Source organism: Cyanistes caeruleus, chromosome 3, assembly GCF_971803275.1.
Source record: "Cyanistes caeruleus chromosome 3, bCyaCae1.hap1.1, whole genome shotgun sequence".
NCBI classification, from domain to species: domain Eukaryota; kingdom Metazoa; phylum Chordata; class Aves; order Passeriformes; family Paridae; genus Cyanistes; species Cyanistes caeruleus.
Genome location: NC_141703.1, coordinates 1,183,341 through 1,201,526, shown reverse-complemented (window position 1 = coordinate 1,201,526; position 18,186 = coordinate 1,183,341). Strand labels below are relative to the sequence as shown.

At 51.1% G+C, this 18,186-nt stretch overlaps 1 protein-coding gene across 3 annotated transcripts; it reads right to left on the bottom strand.

Annotated features, from left to right (window-relative positions):
* Positions 1-5,286: 5,286 nt before the first annotated feature.
* IL10RB (interleukin 10 receptor subunit beta) lies at positions 5,287-18,185 on the bottom strand. 3 transcript variants are annotated; one of them, XR_015285317.1, is made up of 7 exons: positions 17,918-18,185; positions 15,449-15,572; positions 11,356-11,525; positions 10,299-10,486; positions 8,230-8,380; positions 7,098-7,993; positions 5,287-5,914 (listed from the first exon to the last, which is right to left on the bottom strand). XR_015285317.1 is itself a non-coding variant. In XM_086883871.1 (7 exons), the coding sequence occupies exons 1-7, from the start codon at positions 17,964-17,966 to the stop codon at positions 5,702-5,704; spliced, it is 1,053 nt and encodes a 350-aa protein (XP_086739997.1). In that variant the 5' UTR covers positions 17,967-18,170; the 3' UTR covers positions 5,287-5,701. The 3 variants fall into 3 exon arrangements, 1 of the variants encoding a protein (XP_086739997.1); XR_015285318.1 differs by having other exon boundaries at positions 5,287-6,282; positions 7,485-7,993; positions 17,918-18,080; XM_086883871.1 differs by having other exon boundaries at positions 7,836-7,993; positions 17,918-18,170.
* Position 18,186: the final 1 nt, after the last annotated feature.

Sequence of the window (18,186 nt, the reverse complement as noted above, 5' to 3'; positions counted from 1 at the left end):
GGGGTGCTGCACGTACTCTGAGCATGCCTGCTATCTCAGGGTCCCAGAATCCCGGGATCCCAGGGTGGGTGAGGTTGGGAAGGACCACAGTGGTCACCTGGTGCCAGCTCCCTGCTCCAGCAGGGCCATCCCAGAGCTCAGGGCACAGGGCTTGTGTCCAGGTGCCTCTGGAATATCCCCAGGAGGAGACTCCAGCCCCTCTCTGGGCACTGCCCAGGGCACAAGTTGTGCTCCTGTGCAGGGGGAATTGCTGGACTCAGCCCCTGCCCGTGGCTCTGGTGCCATTGCTGGGCCTGGAGCAGAGCCTGGGCCTGCTCTGCCCCTCCTGCACCCAGGGACAGACAGGGACGGACAGGGACGGACAGGGACAGCCAGGCACAGCCAGGGACACCCCAGGGACAGCCAGGGATGGACAGGGACAGACAGGGACACCCCAGGGACAGCCAGGGATGGACAGGGATGGACAGGGAAGGACAGGGACGGACAGGGACGGACAGGGACACCCCAGGGCTTGAGGCCCCTCTCAGCTGGGGCTCCTCTCCGGGCTGAGCAGCCCCAGCTCCCTCAGGCTCTCCTGGACACGGAGATGCTGCAGGCTCCAGATTTTTGAGCCTGCAGAAGATCAGTCCATGGCTCTGACCGCCTGTGAGGGGCATTGCTGAGTGTCACAGGGCATTGCTGAACCTGAGCCACACTCATCCTGCGAGGATTGGTTATCTCCTGCCCCAGCAGTTGATAAGGAAACAAGTTTATGACAAGTTCTTGATGTAACCACACCTCAGGGTAAGCATTTTGCCACGTAGCCCATGAAGCACAACTGCTGAACCACTGCTAGAAACATTTTATAACCCACTAGATATTTACAGTTTGTCTTCTCTGAGTTCAAATACGACTTCCTCAGTGATGCTGCAGAAGAAAGAAACAGAAGCTGGTGTTGCCCAGGCTGTGAGGAGAGAAGCTGTCTGGAGAGCACAGGCAGCCAGCGGAGGACAAGTGTCCCTGTGCCCCTTGATATCTGTCCCAAAACACTCCTGTGACGGAGGAAACGAGGCCCTTTGGGCTCTGCTGGATTTATTTCTGTTGGCTGACAGACAAAGGAGACAGAATTTGGTGGTTTCTTCTCATGTCAGCTCTGGAACAGGATGAAAGGGGTAAATACAGCATTTCATCTTGTGGGAAAAGTGTAGGAGCAGTGGTCCAGGAAGGAAGGACCTCAGGGAGCCCAAGGAGGGATCAGATCTATCTACCCCAAAACAGATTGTTTTTAATATCCCCCTTCTCAGGCAGGATCCCCTGTGTTGGTTTTTGTTCCATCATTCACTCCCTGCCCTCAGAAGCCTTTCCCATTTTTTAACGCTGTCATTACTCTGCCATCAGGCTTCTTTCCCCAGGCCAGGTTAAACCATCTCCCTGTGGAGCCTGCTCCTGGTGCCCCTCCCCACCCTGCCAGCCCTGCTTCCTCCACCAGGCTCAGCAGAGCTGAAGAGCAGCGAGGATGAACTTTTGGGTCAGGCCTTGGCAGGAGCTGCCCAGGGAGGTTCAGAGTCGCTGGAATTGTCCCAGAGGAGTGTGGATGTGGCCCTTGGGGACAGGGTTTGGGCTGATGCTGGGTGGGACTGGGTGGTCCTGAAGGGCTCTTCCAGCCTTGGTGATCCTGGGATTAGGTTTGGAAGGACAGAAGTGTCCTAGGTGGCATCGACCAGGCTGACAGAATGAGGAAAGCCTGGCATAAACCTCTGTTTACAGCCCGTGGTGCCTTCAAAAGGTGTAATTTTGAACACATCTACAAGTTCCATCTTCATGGAGAATATTGGGAATCCCAGACTGGTTTGGGCTGGGAGGGACCTCAGAGCCCACCCATTCCCAGCCCTGCCATGGCAGGGACACCTCCCACTGTCCCAGGTGCTCCCAATGTCCAGCCTGGCCTTGGGCACTGCCAGGGATCCAGGGGCAGCCCCAGCTGCTCTGGCAATTCCATCCCAGCCCCTGCCCACCCTGCCAGGGAACAATTCCTGCCCAAGATCCCAAGATCCAGCCCTGCCCTCTGCCCCTGGCAGCCATTCCCTGGCTCCTGGCCCTGCAGCCCTTGGCCCCAGTCCCTCTCCAGCTCTCCTGGAGCCCCTTCAGGCCCTGCAAGGGGCTCTGAGCTCTCCCTGCAGCTTCTCCTCTCCAGGCTGGAATTTGACAGTGATCAGTGAGTTCTGCTCTGTTCAGGGGAGTTCCAGAGCCTGGTTTCACCCTTGGGTCAGCACGGCTGAAAATCCAACCCACTGCAAATCCTGGTGGCATTTCCATGGCCTTTGTCACGACACTCAGCCAGATGGGAGAACAAAGCCCCTCTCTGAGGAGCTGTAACGTGGCTTCAAAAACTGTCCCAGAAGCAGAGGAGCAGAGAGGAGGGAGTGGGAATCAGAGAGGAGATTTGAGTGATGTGGTGGCAGGGTTGACAGGAAAATGGAAGAACTGGAGGTTGTTCATCAGATTCTTTGGTGCTTTCTCCAGTGGGGAATCCTGGGGTTAGTGATGCTCACTGGTGATGCTGCAGCGAGGATTTCCTCTCTCAGGCTTCCCCAGGGGCTTCTCATCCATCTTTGTGATGCCATCGTCATTCCAAGGCCTCAGTGTCTGGCTGGAGAGAATGCACAGTGAACTTCAGGAGCTCCAGTCCCCAAGGAAGAAACATCTCCAGCACATTGCACACAGGTGGTCCAAAGCCTGTGAATTATTCACAGCTCTTCCTGTAAAGCTGCTCTGTGCAGCTCTGTCTCTCACAGCAGCACAGTCTCAAGGGAAGGAGCCTTGCTCTGCACCCCACTTATTCAATAATAATTTTCTAGGATGATGAATTCTAGAAAATGACATTTTGCCAGGTGGTAATGGCTCTTTCCCAATCTGCCTCAGGAAAAAAAAAAAAAGCATGAAGTTACAAACACAAGTGTTTGTGGTTAAGAATCAATTTAAAAGCCTTTCTAGAGCTTGGGATGGATATTTCTGAAAGCCTCTCTGGCTCTGCTGTTCAGTGGGACTGGGAGTCAGAACCTCCAGGACCTGCTGGGCAGCAAAGACCCCAAAATTCCCAATAGGGAGAGGGAAAAATGTGGAGCTGGGGGGTGACAGTGTCCCTGATCCCTTGGCTGGTCCTGGGCTCTGGTTTCTCTCTCTTGATTAAATTCTCCCTCCACTCCCTGCCCTGGAAGTGTCTGAACTGTTTCTTTCTCTCTTTCCTCATTGCTCTCTTCTGGAACCTGTTTTGCTGACCACAAGCTCAGACTCGTCTCCTTCAGTTTTCCCCACTTCCCTATTCCTTCATCATTCCACTTTCCTTTGCATTTCAGGTCTGAAATCTTTTTCCAAGCACTCCCAGGCCTTCCAAGGCATCTGTTTTCTGCTGGCTCTGCCAGAACACACCTCCAGCATCCCTCTGTACTCTCAGTTTACATCAGCACATGGTTAAAGTTCACCTCATTTATTGATTTATTGTCACTGTGCTGTCCACAAGCTCAGCTCAAGGTGAACTCTCCTCTGAATTGCTGCTGCCCTCTAAATTATTGCTCCTCCTCTGAAGGATTTCTTCCCTGGGCTCCTGGGGGTCCGCGTGTCCCCTGTCCCCAGGCCTGGCTCACGATGTGGCTCTGATGGAAGCTGTGGCCTCTCACCAACAAAAGCTTTCCTGGGTGTGGGGCAGGAAGGATTCTGAGGCAAACCAAAGTGCAGGTCAGCCTGAAAAAAAAACATCTGGAGTGATTTTAGCAATTCCTAAATCCTGGAATTGTCCAAGGCCGTGGGGCAGGGACACCTCCCACTGCTCCCAGCCCCAGTGTCCTGGCCTTGGGCAGTGCCAGGGATCCAGCTCTGGGCACCCTGTGCCAGGATGTCCTTGCAGACACTTTTCCTGCTTCCATCCAAACTCCCAAAATATCCCTGAGCAGCCAAAGCTGTCATTTCTGTTCTGCTGGGTTTCCCTGAGCAATGAGCCCGTGCTGAGGTGGCACAGCCTCATCTCTGCCCGACCTGCCCTCAGCTGGTGGATTCCAGCGTGTTCCAATGTGCAAAGAAGCTGCTGGAGAGAGGAAAGCGGCTCCAGGAGCAGCGGAAGGCAGGGAATCTCCAGCCCCTCCTCAGCTCCATCTGCACCGGGCATTACACCCGAGGGTTTTGCCACTCTGAAAGCCAAAATAAAAGGGGAAATAGAAAATATGGAAAGAAGCTGGTGCAGTGGGAGGAGGGACAGGGAACACACAGGGAGCTGGATTTGTTCCTAGGAGTGGTGATCCAAACACAGGATCAGAATTCCCAGAGCAGCCTTGGGGAGAGGTGGAGAAAGCACCAATGAAAAAAAACACCTTGAAAAAGATCAATTCAATAAATTCCGTGTTCCCTGTTAAAGCAGAATATGACCAAAGTTAAAAAGTACAGAAAAAAACAGGTACAGATTCCACAGAATCCCAGAATTCCTGGTGCTGGAAAAGCCCTCGCAGCCCAGGGAGTCCCAGCTGTGCCCGATGCCCACCTTGTCCCCAGCCCAGAGCCCTGAGTGCCACGTCCAGCCCTTCCTTGGGCACCTGCAGGGATGGGCACTGCAAAGCTCCCTGGGCAGCCCCTGCCAAGGCCTGAGCTCCCTTTCCATGGGCAAATTCCTGCTGCTGCCCACCCTGAGCCTCCCCTGGCCCAGCCTGAGGCCTGAGCTCTCCTCCTGTCCCTGTTCCCTGGCAGCAGAGCCCGACCCCCCCGGCTGTCCCCTCCTGCCAGGGACTTGGGGACAATGGGAAGATCCACCCTGAGCATCCTCTGAGGTGAAAACTGATGGAATCAATTCCTGTTTTCACCCTGAAGCCACTCCCAAACAGGAGATATTTCCACATCAAGCCCCCAGACCGTGCAGTTCCCAGGCTTCGCTCCTGGACGTTTCCTTTTGGTGCCAGAATTTCATTTCTCGCTCTCACTTGGATGCAGTGACACAAAAACCCTGGGCAAAGCTCCCACTGCTGCCCCAGCCTTTACCCACCTGTGAGGTGAGGCTGGATTTGGAACAGGGAGCCACAACTCCTGGGATATTTAAAATTAAGAACACACATCTGTAGATAATTAAAATTAACCTAATTTAACTCCCACTTCAGCTGACGAGTTTCCCTCTGACATCAGCTCATCCCACCCTAAAAACTTCACAACTTTCCATCAAGGAAGAATAAATTCCATAAAATTCCATAGAAAGATGATGCCAGCGGGAACATCCTTGAAAAAACACATCATTCTGCATTAGAAAAAAAATATAAACCAGTTCAGGTCTTTCCTTACAAAATACTATTTTATTTTATAAACATTTTGATTCGTTTTTGCAATAAATAATTTGTCAAAGTAATTAGTGTTATATATAAATATGACATTTTCTTTTTAATGTCATAATCAGTGCCAGAGTTGCTACAACTCCTCAGGGAGCCACAACCAACAGTGGCAAAAGTTGTGGATCATTTAATTCCTTATTTTGAGCCAAGTTTCTTGTACTTAAAAAAATAAAATGATCCTGTCAGAAGTCTGTGGTCACGTGTTTGTGGATTTCTTTCTGCTGGAGAATTCAGCAATGAGATAAACCCAAAAGTCCTTTTGCTTCTTCTTCTCCAAGGAAGAATGAGGAGGATATTTAGGTTTTTCCTGAGGATATTTAGGTTTTTCCTGAGGATATTTAGGTTTTTCCTGAGGATATTTAGGTTTTTCCTGAGGCTGCTCCCACTCCTGAGTCGGAGGCTCCTTGTGCAGAGTCCTCAGGGTGCTCTGGTGTCCTGCTGGCCTCATCCCCACTCCCTTCACCGAGGCTTTGGGGTTCCTCTGAAATCACAATCAGCTTGTCATAAACCAGGAGTTCTTCGTTTGGAAGTGGAGGGAAAGGCTGCAGAGCACTGGGAGGTTTGCTCAAAAACTGGGAAACAAAGAGGAAGTGAGGATTAGATCTCTCCCACCATCCCATCCTGCTTGCTCAGAAATACTGGGATTATTAAACAACACTGGGATTGTTCTGCACACATCAAATGGTTTTCCCAGGCCTTCCAAATCCCACAGGCCAGCACTGTCATTTCCTCCCTAATATTCTGCTCCAGGCTTGGGGACAAGATGGAAATGCCTTTCAAGAATAACCTCGGGGCTCAGAGTCGTTTTTGGAAGAGAAACTTGAAAAAATTCACAGCGTTTTGATTGGGAACAAACACTAAATGGTAACTGGGCTGTAGGGGAAGGAGTTCCCAGACAGATTTGTCAAGGACAATCCCCTGTGGCACTGGGAGCCATTCCCTGGCTCCTGTCCCTCTGTGCCTTGTCCCCAGTCCCTCTCCAGCTCTCCTGGAAGCCTTCAGGCACTGGAAGGCTACAATGAGGTCACCCCAGAGCCTTTCCTTCCCCAGGCTGAGCAACCCCAGCTCTCCCAGCCTTTCCTCACAGATCTGCTCCCTCCCTCTGCTCATCCCCCTGCCCTCAGATGGAACAATTCTGAATTTGGAATAAGAAACCAGCTGCTCTGTCAGGAGTGCTGTGCACCGTAGATAACAAAAATCAGCACAAATATCTTCATTATCAGCCCCTTTTCTACCAAACTGGGATTGGGAATGTTGTGGCACAAACCTGCAGCTGAAAGACTCCCAGAGTGAAAGCACTGCCTTGGCCAGAGCACATTTTAGGGAGGCACAGCTGACCTTGGGTTCCTGGGATAGCACCAGGACAAAGTTCTCCCTGTCTTTAGCCTCGAGCACATCCTGTGTGGAGCTGGTGCTGCCTGCCTGGGTGCTGAGCTGCAGCTTCTGCAAACCAAGGGCTGCAGGGCCAGGAGCCAGGGAATGGCTGCCAGAGGCAGAGGGCAGGGCTGGGTCTTGGGATCTTGGGCAGGAATTGTTCCCTGGCAGGGTGGGCAGGGGCTGGGATGGAATTGCCAGAGCAGCTGGGGCTGCCCCTGGATCCCTGGCAGTGCCCAAGGCCAGGCTGGACATTGGGAGCTCCTGGGACAGTGGGAGGTGGCCCTGACATGGCTGGGGGGACACTGGGCGGGCTCTGAGGCCCCTCCCAGCCCAAACCAGTTGGGATTCTGATATTCCATGGCACTCCTGGTGACTCACCTAAAGCAGGAGCCAAAGTCAGCTGCAAACCTGGGGGTGCAGAGCTCTGAGTGAGTCAAAATGAAAGCCCCAGAGGAACTGCAGGAGCTCAGGAGAGCACAGGTTGGTGCAGGAGCATTTTGTACATCCTTGTTTCTGGGAAGGGATTCTGCTGCAGCCTCCTTGTCCTCTGGGTGTGTGACAGGGACAGTGGGTGCCCATCAGCAATGGCTGCTGTCACGGCTCCCCAATTTTCAGACTCCATAGGATCACAGATTCCCAGAATGGTTTGGGTTGGATGGGACTCCAAAGCTCATCCCATCCTGCCCCTGCCATGGCCAGGGACACCTCCCACAGCCCAGGCTGCTCTGGTAGAGCTGATCCAGCCCAGGTTCCTTCCTCAGACACTTTCCTGAAGTTCAGCTCCTGATTGCACTCATGACAGGACTTCGCTGCAGGAGAAAATGGAGCTGCTTTAAGTCTAAAAGGAGGCAGGAGAGACAGAGATTTCTGTTGCTCACTGGCTAAATGAGGAACTGAAGTTGACACCTGGTACTTTCTCACTTCAAAATCAACAAACCCATCCTGGTTCTGAGCCATAAAAAGCTGGTGATTACAAATTCCAGATCACTGAGCATCAGGTGCCAGCAAAAGGAGGAAAAACAAAAGGAGCTCTAAATGCTTTGGCACTGAGAGCCTTGAAAAAACAAATGGCTCTGCTGGAAAAGCTGATTTTCACGTGTGAGGCAGGAAACAAACCTCTTTCAAGTGTTCTGGGAAAACATAGGAAGGGCAGAAAACGTGTTTGGTGAGTCTGTAGAGATAAAAACTGGAGAAGAAACAAGCAGTGACAGCTGTGGCCACAACAAGCATTGATCCCACCAGGATAGTCACAATTACCCACACAGGGGTTACACCTGCAAGAGACAAGGAAAAAACCAAACAATTAAAACTGTCAATATTAATTTCTAAGTAATTATTTTCAAATTATCACTTTCTCCATGGCAGTGCCCAAGGCCAGGCTGGACATTGGGGCAGCCTGGGACAGTGGGAGGTGTCCCTGCCATGGCAGGAGTGACACTGGGTGGGCTCTGAGGTCCCTCCCCAGCCATCCCAGTGTATGATTCCAGGATTTCCCAGCTCCCCAAGTTACCATTGTGGGTTGTCTGCTCACAGAGCTCCCTGCTCAGCTCCCCTGTCTTGTTCCACTCGGGAATCACCGCCTGCACTCGGACACAATAAACTGTCCATGGCTCCAGCTGGGAGAGGATCTCAGAGTTGTGTTTGGTGTCCACCTGAGCAACCTGAAAACAGAGAAAAACAGAAAAAACTGAAGCATGTGAGAGCAGTGACTTAGCTCTGGAATCACCACGGAATTACAGCTCCAACTGCACCGTGAGACCATCCACACCACCGACCTTTGGGCTCTTTCCAGCAGCACTAACAAAGTTTTAGGCCAATGAGGGTTGATAAGCGATATCTGGTGGCAGCCAGAAACTCACCCAACCAAATGAGATCAGCTAGGAGCACAGTGCCACACAAACACCATCTCACTGGAGAGGGAGCAAGTGGGAGAAAAGCACAAGAGGAAAAGGCCTCAGGTCGTGCCAGGGGAGTTTTAGACTGGATATTTGGAAAAATTTCTCCACTGAAAAAGCTGTTGAGCCCTGGAATGAGCTGCCCAGAGAAATGGTGCAGTCCCCACCCCTGGAAGTGTCAAAAATGTGTAGATGTGGCACATGGGGGCATGGGTTAGTGGTGAACACAGGGTGCTGGTTAATGGCTGGAACTGATGGCCACAGAGGGCTTTTCCAACCTTCCCAACTCTGTCATTCTGTGGTCTGCCATCTGGACAAAACCAAAAACAAGGAAGAAAATCTCTCTGGGAGCTGCGAGGTGGCTGAGCAGATGAATTTGCTGTTCAGGATCAGTTATGTCCCTGTGACTGCAGGGTATCCCTCAACAGCAGACTCCAGCCAGGTTTCAATCCTGGAGCAGGAACCCACCTCCCAAATAACCTGTGAAGCCACCCAGCCTCTGCCTGCTGCCTCCTCGAGCCCTAGGGAATCTCCAGCCTTGCACTTGGAAGTGTTGCACAGCCTCAAACTGCAGCTCTGCTCCTCTGCTGAACCCAGCTGGTGCATCCCAGGTGCAGGAACAGCTGCTTTCCTCAGGAGTTTGGGAATGGAAAAGCAGTGTGGGAAACCATGAGCCCTCCTTTTCTGGAGCTGAGTGGCAAAGCACCGTGCAGGTAACAGGTACAAATCACAATTACACACAGTGGAGCCCCATTTTATAAAATTGCACTGATGCACAAAGCACTGATTAACTGTGATCACAGCCTGCTGATCAGAGGCTTCCTGTTGGCCTCAAATAGAGACCATCATGCTCTAATTAATACATTACTAATGAGCTTTCTCCATGCACTGTATATGGAGGAGCACCTGTGGAAGAGGCTGTCCTTGAGAGGGAGAAAGGGAACTGCAGAGGATACAAACTGTAGAGCTGCAGGTGACCACACTGAATAAAAGCCTTACCCATTTTTAGATATTTTTGGGGGTAAAAAGCCCAAAGTCCCACTAAGAGGGAAAAACCACAGAGTTATTGATAATTATGGAAAGAGAAAATTCTGTCCATGCTGCTGTTTGATTACACAGCTCCTGTGTTTGCTCTGAGTCCCAGCTGTAGTGACCAGACTTGATTAATTGGCATTAGTAGAGATCAAGTTTTACTCTCACAATCACAGACTGGGTTGGGCTGGAAGGACCTCACAGCCCACCACTCCTGCCATGGCAGGGACACCTCCCACTGTCCCAGCTGCTCCCAGGGTCCAGCCTGGCCCTGGGCACTGCCAGGGATCCAGGGGCAGCCCCAGCTGCTCTGGCAATTCCATCCCAGCCCCTGCCCACCCTGCCAGGGAACAATTCCTGCCCAAGATCCCAAGATCCAGCCCTGCCCTCTGCCCCTGGCAGCCATTCCCTGGCTCCTGGCCCTGCAGCCCTTGGCCCCAGTCCCTCTCCAGCTCTCCTGGAGCCCCTTCAGGCCCTGCAAGGGGCTCTGAGCTCTCCCTGCAGCTTCTCCTCTCCAGCTGAGCACCCCCAGCTCTCCCAGCCTGGCTCCAGAGCTATGCAACCTCTGCCAGCCCCTCCAGGAGCTCCCAGGACTTTCCCAGGATGGTGTTTTCCAGGAGAAGCGCAGCTGAAGGTCAGGGAGTTGCCATACCCTGGAAGCAGAGGCCAGGTCTGTGTCTGTGCTGCCTTTCTTCCAGTAGAAGATCCTGTAATTCCAGGAGCCATAGTAGTGCCTCAGGGGCCACCTGTCCTGCCCGTGCCCTGCAAAGGGCCCCGAGAAATCCACGTGAAGAGCCCCGGACTCCGACTTCAGCCTCACCTCAGGGGGGCCAACGGTGGCTGCACACAGGGAGAGGAGAGCAGAGGAGGGAATTCAGCTTCAGCTGGCTCAGCTGGATGTTTTTACACAGCCCAAAAGTCCCCCTTTAAAGAAAGTGTTAAAAGAAAGTAATTTCTTTTCCTGGATCAGGCATAAATAAATCCTTTCCTGACAGAAAAAAAAAGGGATTTTATTTTTGCAGTTAAACACCAGGTACCAATGCAGGCTCTATTCCCACACCCTCTAAACAAACTCAGTTCCCTTTTTCCAGCTGTGCTGACTCCAGGAGAGGAAGAACCACTTCCATGGCTTCTGCTCACTTCTCCTTTTGGGCCAAACTGTCACAACATCTGCCTGTTCTGAGCAGACCCCCTAGAAAAGTGTTTTCTTGTGGGGTTTTGTGGGTTTTGATTATGATCAGCTTGAAAAATGGAAAGGTCTGAATTATTTCTGCCTTGTGCAATCAAGATTTCTTGGCTGAAAATTAATCTTTCTCTGTGAGAGTTGGGTTTGTTTTTTTTTGAAGTAAGAAAAAATAAAAATTAAGCTTTCTGTCTGGAAAAGCAATGAATAAGGAAGTAACTGAATTTATTTAGGTGCACAGGAAGTCTGGCTCCTTGAAGACAACTTCTCCCTAGCTAGAGAATAGACACGTGCCTTATTTTAAGAGAAAACGATGCTTTCTTTGATAAATCTCCTCCAAAGGGTTCATCAACACTGTGATAATGAAACGATTTTGCTTTCTGCCAGCGTCCTGACCAAGACTTCACAGTCCAACCCATAAAACGCTAAACGACAAAAGGCTAAAGGATAAAATCCCCCTGAGCCTGAGAGAGGCGGGTGGAGCTGCGCCAGGCAGTTTTTTGGGGAAGAGCAGGGAGAAGCTCACTGTCATCCATGGGTTTGAAGCGGACGGTGAGCCAGGGGGAGCGCAGCCGTCCCGCCTCGGCGCGCAGCTGCAGGACGTAGTGACCGTACACGGACAGAGAGGACACGTCGCACTCGGGCAGCCTCAGCCGCATCCCCAGCGTGTCGTAGCTGTCCCCGGGGATGTTGATGCTGTGGGGAACACAGAGTGGGGGGTGTTGGGGAGGATGAAACAGGGAAACCTTATCAATATGATTGTTTGGCAAAAGATTCTGAAAATGTGAAACTTAGAATCGAAATAGAAATGAAAACCAGCTTTGAGCTATAGGATACTGACTGTTAATCACTATATAACCAAAGAACAATAGCCTAGCCAGCTGAAGGAGAATCCTCATTTATAGAACAATACCCTTCTGCTGATGCTGAATCCAAAGGTCAAGCAGCAAGAGAAGAATTTGAAGAGCAGCTTTTAGAGTTTAAAATGTAACACTGTATGGTAATGAGTAGTTCTTATAGGCTGTAAATTCTATAGAATGTGCGTCATGTACTGGTTGGTTACTGGGAGTTAGAATATTCACTACAGAAAAGGATATAATGTATTGTAACAAGAACTTTGCTCTCTTAACTCTTAGCTCTTAACTTCCTCTCTTAACTCTTATTCCCTTCTCCCCTCTTAACTTCCCCTCTTAAGCTCTCTCTTAATTCTTATTCCCTTCTCTTAACTCTTATCCCCCCCTCCCCTCTTACTCTTAACTGCTCCTGCCCTCTCTCTTAAGCTCTGTCCCCCCTCTTAGCCTGCTCCTTTGTTATAGATACATTTTATATTGTTGGCTTTTTGCAAATATTAAAATGAATGTTATGTGTATAAGAATGAGAAATTTTGTTGTATTAATACAGTTTTCTTTATTTCTGTTATTGATGAAATTTAGAAATAGTGGTATAATACATACATGTTAGGCTATGGCATAGTATTAAAATAAAAACTGCTTTTGTTTGTGTAACCCAAAGAGTGAGGAAAAAAAATAGCTAGAGAACTCTTGCATTTGTAAACTCTCTTATCCAGATGAAGCCAGCAGTGACCAGAACTCTGGGGGAGGAATTTATTGCATTTCTGGAATCAGGGAATGTAAATCTCGATGGTGCCAAGAAGATTGATCTATTGAGAAGGGGGCAAGAGAAAACTGAACAGAAGAACACCAAAGATCCTAAGAAGAATGTATGAATATGTATGAGAATTTATGGATATGTGGTGGGGTTCTGTTTTTAAGGGACAATCCTTGGTTAGTAAGGTGTGCTCTCTTGCCTGAATGCAGAGACACTCGGCTGTATCTGTATACTTTATTTTTTCTCCTAATTGTCTTTTTTATTAAACTTTTAAATTCTATAAAAATTATGTGAACCTCATTTTTCACATCCCTCAATCCCCACTCCTCTCTCACTCTCTCCTGCCTTCTTCCCCCCATGCTCCCTGACTCCCCTCCCCTCTCTGTCCCTGACCATGTTTACACTGTGGCTGGCAGTGGGCAGTGATCCCTTCCTCCCTCTGCCTCAATAATAAACTGATTATACCTGGACAGCCTGACCTGGGAGAAGTCTCTCACCGTGGGTTTGGTGCCATAATAGTGGGGGATGTTATAGATACATGTTATATTATTGGCTTTTCTCAAATATTAAAGTGAATGTTACATGTATAAGGTTAGAAAACTTTGTTGTGTTAATACAGTTCCTTCTATTTCTGGTATTGATGAAACTTAGAAATAGTGGTAGAATACATATATATGTTAGGCTATAACATGATATTAAAGCACAAACTACTTTTTGTTTATATAACCCAGAGAATGAAAAGATGGTCAGAGACCCCCCCTGAATTCTTAAGATTATCTTGTCCTCCAAGACCTCCAAGAGAAGGATTTATTGCACCCTTATCAGAGGATATAAAACCCAGTGGTGCCAAGAAAACTGATTTATTGGGAAGGGGGCAAGGTGAAAACTGAACAAAGAAACATCTAAAACTTAAGAAGAATGTTTGAATATGTATAAGAATTTATGAATCTGTAGTAGGGCTCTGTTTTTAAGGGACAATCCTTTGTTAGTAAGGTGAATGCAGAGACACCCAGCCATATCTGTATATTTTACTTTATTTTTACCTCCTAATTGTCTCTCTATTAAACTTTTAAATTTTATATAAAAAATACAAACCTCATTTTTCACAGGGGAGCTGGCTGAATGGCTTTAAAGCAGCAAGGTGAGCAGTTGGGTGTAACAGGGGTGAGGAAGGGGTACAACACTTCAAACAGCCACTTTTAGTGGCTAAAGCCTCTCTTTCATGTTACAGCCTATTTTTATATAGTTTTTAAAGACTTTGTGGTTAATTTTAATTGGTTAGTAATTTTTTTGCCACTTGATTAATTAGTTAGAAGGTGATTGTGTGTGTATGTGTTAAGACTCTCTCCTCAACAGGCCTTTACATATTTTTTAAATGGATTCTCATGGGGTAGACTTTTTATTTTTTATAGGTGCAACTAGTTTTTCTTATTAGATTGTTATGCAAATTGATTTTCATTCTTGTGATTTTTTTTTTTATGGGAACTTAACATGCTAGCTGTTAATTTAGCTGAGCAAGGCCTGATTTTATAAGGCCTTTCCTTTATAAGGTTTTATCTGTGTGCAACATTAGCACTCAAGGACATAAAAATGTATCCAGTGTAAGACTCACACTAAGGTTTTACAGCTGTCTATAAATCCATGAGAAACTTAGGGATTAAAATTGTAATTTTAATTAGAATTTTGTGGTGACAGCAGCCCATTCAGCAAGCAGGAGCTCAGAGAAGCCGACAAACACCCAGCCAGGGCCACTGCAGGGCACTGCTGTCCCCTTGGGACTCTGCTCAGAGCTGTCCCCAGGGTTTGCACACAAGGACAAACCAGAGAAAACAGGGCTGGGAAGTGACCAGGAACTGCTTATGGAATAGAACCACAGCAAGTGTGGGCTGGAGGGACCCCAAATCCCACCCAGAGCCCCCCTGCCATGGCAGGGACACTTCCCACTGTCCCAGGTGCTCCCAGCCCCAATGTCCAGCCTGGCCTTGATCAATACATGATTTAACAGATGATATTTAATATATTTTAGTCTTTCTGCTTTGCATCGAAAGCCTGCGCAGAAATGTACTGATCAAGGGACCATGGCTACAGAACCCAGGAAAATCTCTCAACTAAGCTTGAAGAGAAGGCTCTGGGTATGACTCAGAGCTCCTTCCAGTGCCTGAGGGGCTTATCAAGGAGAGGGAGGACTTTCCTATGGGCAGAGAGTGCCAGGAGCCAGGGAATGGCTGCCAGGGGCAGAGGGCAGGGCTGGATCTTGGGATCTTGGGCAGGAATTGTTCCCTGGCAGGGTGGGCAGGGGCTGGATGGAATTGCCAGAGCAGCTGGGGCTGCCCCTGGATCCCTGGCAGTGCCCAAGGCCAGGCTGGACATTGGGAGCTCCTGGGACAGTGGGAGGTGGCCCTGCCATGGCTGGGGGGGAATGGGATGGGGACGGGATGGGATCCATGGGATGGGATGGGATGGGATGGGATGGGATGGGATGGGATGGGATGGGATGGGATGGGATGGGATGGGATGGGATGGGATCCATGGGATGGGATGGGATGGGATGGGATGGGATCCATGGGATGTGATCCATGGGATGGGATGGGATGGGATCCATGGGATCCATGGGATGGGATGGGATCCATGGGATGGGATGGGATGGGATGGGATGGGATGGGATGGGGATGGGATGGCTGCATCTGAGAGCTCAGGGACGGGCAAACACTCAGCACAACCAGGTCTCTTCCATCACAGATAAGAGTGATTGAGAGTGATTCTCCATGAGACAGAAAATCCACACACACAGGCAGTGTTAGAATGTGCTTGTGGTTCCAGAACAAACAGGACGAAGCTGCCCTGGGTGTAAATGCCCAGAAAATGCCTGTGCCCTGTCCTCCAGCTCTGCAGAGAAGCCTCTCACAAGCTGAAATAAAGGGCCAGCTCCTGACTGTGCTCTGGAAGGACACAAAAGCCAAGCACACAGAGCTGTAAGATGTGGATTACAGCCAGCCCAGCCCCAGACCTACCTCTTGGATCGGACAGTGTAGGTGATGTTCCCTTCAGGGAACCTTGGTGCATCCCACTGCAAGGTGCTGTGAAGATTGACTGAAGTGATCCTTGCGTTTCGGGGCTTTGGGATCATTCCAGAAACTGGGGGAGGAATCAGAACCAAACATTGCAGTGTTTGCTCCAGCACTTCTCACTCATCCAAAATTTAAATGCAGCCTCTGCCTTGCCTGAGGTGCTTATGTAGAACAAAGCCAAATTAAATTAATTTAAATCCTGATGCCTCCCCTGCCTCCTTATGCAACAAAACAAATTACTGGCACCAGTGACTTCCAGTAAGTTCTTGTGACACCAACATTTCTTGTGCATGACTGAGCTGGTGCTGCCCAGGACTCAGGGCATGAACTCTCCCTGAGACTGTCAACCCCAAATTTCTCTAAGCAGTGCTCCAGCAGCACTGTGGGAATAACAAGGGCGTGGGGATTGATAAACAGAGATAAATCAGAAGCACCTCTGAAGGTAATAGAGATATTACATATAATTAAATATAATTAAGTATCATTAATCAGCATTATTCACAAGTGACAAAACCCCAGTTGCTGTCCTTTCTTGGAACTGAATAAAAGAAACCCTAAAATCGTGTAAAGTATCAATGAAAAGTCCATTACTGTTATGATTTATTCTTACACAACTGTAGGTATTGAGACAAGAATAGCAAAGATTCCAGCCCATTACTGCACCACAAATGAGCAATGCAAACAAACCCTGCCAGAGCAGTGCTTAAATGTCACACGAGTCACACCTGATGACAGTTGATCTAAGATAAATAACACATTTTCCATGTCTGTAGTTCACAGAATCATCAGGGCTGGATGAGCCCTTCAAGGTCACCCTGTGTCACCCCCACAACCAGCCCTGAGCTGTGTCCCCAGCTGACGCAGAAATGAATGAAATTCCTGTGGCAGTCACCCCCCTCTGGCAAGGATGAGTTTGAAATCTGAACCTGGCTTAAACAAAACCTATTTCAGACTCTGTTTTTACACTGTTACTCTTGCACTCAACAACCAATTCAAACACAATGCACATCACAAATCCAGAAGTTCAAATCACACACTGGTGTGGGCTGGAGAGACCCCAAATCCCACCCATTCCCAGCCCTGCCATGGCAGGGACACCTCCCACTGTCCCAGCTGCTCCCAATGTCCAGCCTGGCCTTGGGCACTGCCAGGGATCCAGGGGCAGCCCCAGCTGCTCTGGCAATTCCATCCCAGCCCCTGTCCACCCTGCCAGGGAACAATTCCTGCCCCAGATCCCAAGATCCAGCCCTGCCCTCTGCCCCTGGCAGCCATTCCCTGGCTCCTGGCCCTGCAGCCCTTGGCCCCAGTCCCTCTCAGTTCTCCTGGAGCGCTGCCCCTCCTTTGAGGGTGAGATCTGAGGTAGGCATGCAAATTGCCAGGAAAAAGAACATTTCCTTGCAAGGCTCTCTTCCTTCAGGTAGTGCTTCCTACCTGAGGAGTGGTCAGGTATACTGGGCACTGTGGAGCCAAAGAGATGAGGAAATTCTGGGGTTTCAGGTTTGTGAACAGCCCTTGCAGCCCAGGGAGTCCCAGCTGTGCCCGATGCCCACCTTGTCCCCAGCCCAGAGCCCTGAGTGCCACGTCCAGCCCTTCCTTGGGCACCTGCAGGGATGGGCACTGCAAAGCTCCCTGGGCAGCCCCTGCCAAGGCCTGAGCTCCCTTTCCATGGGCAAATTCCTGCTGCTGCCCACCCTGAGCCTCCCCTGGCCCAGCCTGAGGCCTGAGCTCTCCTCCTGTCCCTGTTCCCTGGCAGCAGAGCCCGACCCTTTGCAAGACAGAGACACGGAGCTCTCGGGACGCAGCTTCGTCACCACGCCCGCCTTTCCTCGTCGGGACTTGCACCATGTCCCAATCCCGGCAGGAGCGTCCCCGTTTCCCGGCACAGAGTGAGCCCCGGGGCGATAACGCCGTCAGAACCCCGGCACCGTCGGGCCGGCACCCGCAGAGGCCGGGCGGGCTGGACAGGGCGCTCCCGCCCGCCCGCTCCGATCCTCACAGCCCCCGAGCGGCCGCGCCGGGCTCGGGGCAGTGCGGAGCCTCAGGACCGCCCTCTCCTCAGGGATCGCCCCTCAGGCACCGCCGCCTCCTCAGGGATCGCCCCTCAGGCACCGCCGCCTCCTCAGGGATCGCTCCTCAGCCACCGCCGCCCCCTCAGGGATCGCCCCTCAGGCACCGCCGCCTCCTCAGGGATCGCCCCTCAGGCACCGCCGCCCCCTCAGGGATCGCTCCTCAGCCACCGCCGCCTCCTCAGGGATCGCCCCTCAGGCACCGCCGCCCCCTCAGGGATCGCCGCCCCTCTCGTGCACCGCCGCCCCGGGCGCCCCTCGCTGCCGCTCCCCCTGAGGGCATCCCCGCCCGGCGGGACCGGGATCTCGCTCCATCCCTCCCCCCGTCCCTCCCCGGCGGACTCACCGCAGAGCAGGAGCCCGCTGCAGAGCGCGGCCCGCAGCGCCGCGGCCATGGCGGCTCCCTCAGCAGCGGGGCGGCGGCCACGCCATAGCTGCGGGAGCGGGGCCGGCCCGACAGCTCGAAATCCCGAACCCCGACACCCTTCCGCTTCCCCGCACCCCGACAGCCTCCCGCCTCCCCACGGGGCGGGCCGGGCACGGGGCAGCCCCGACAGCCTTCCGCTTCCCCGCGGGGCGGGCCGGGCATGGCGGGTTCCCCTCACGCCCCGAGGC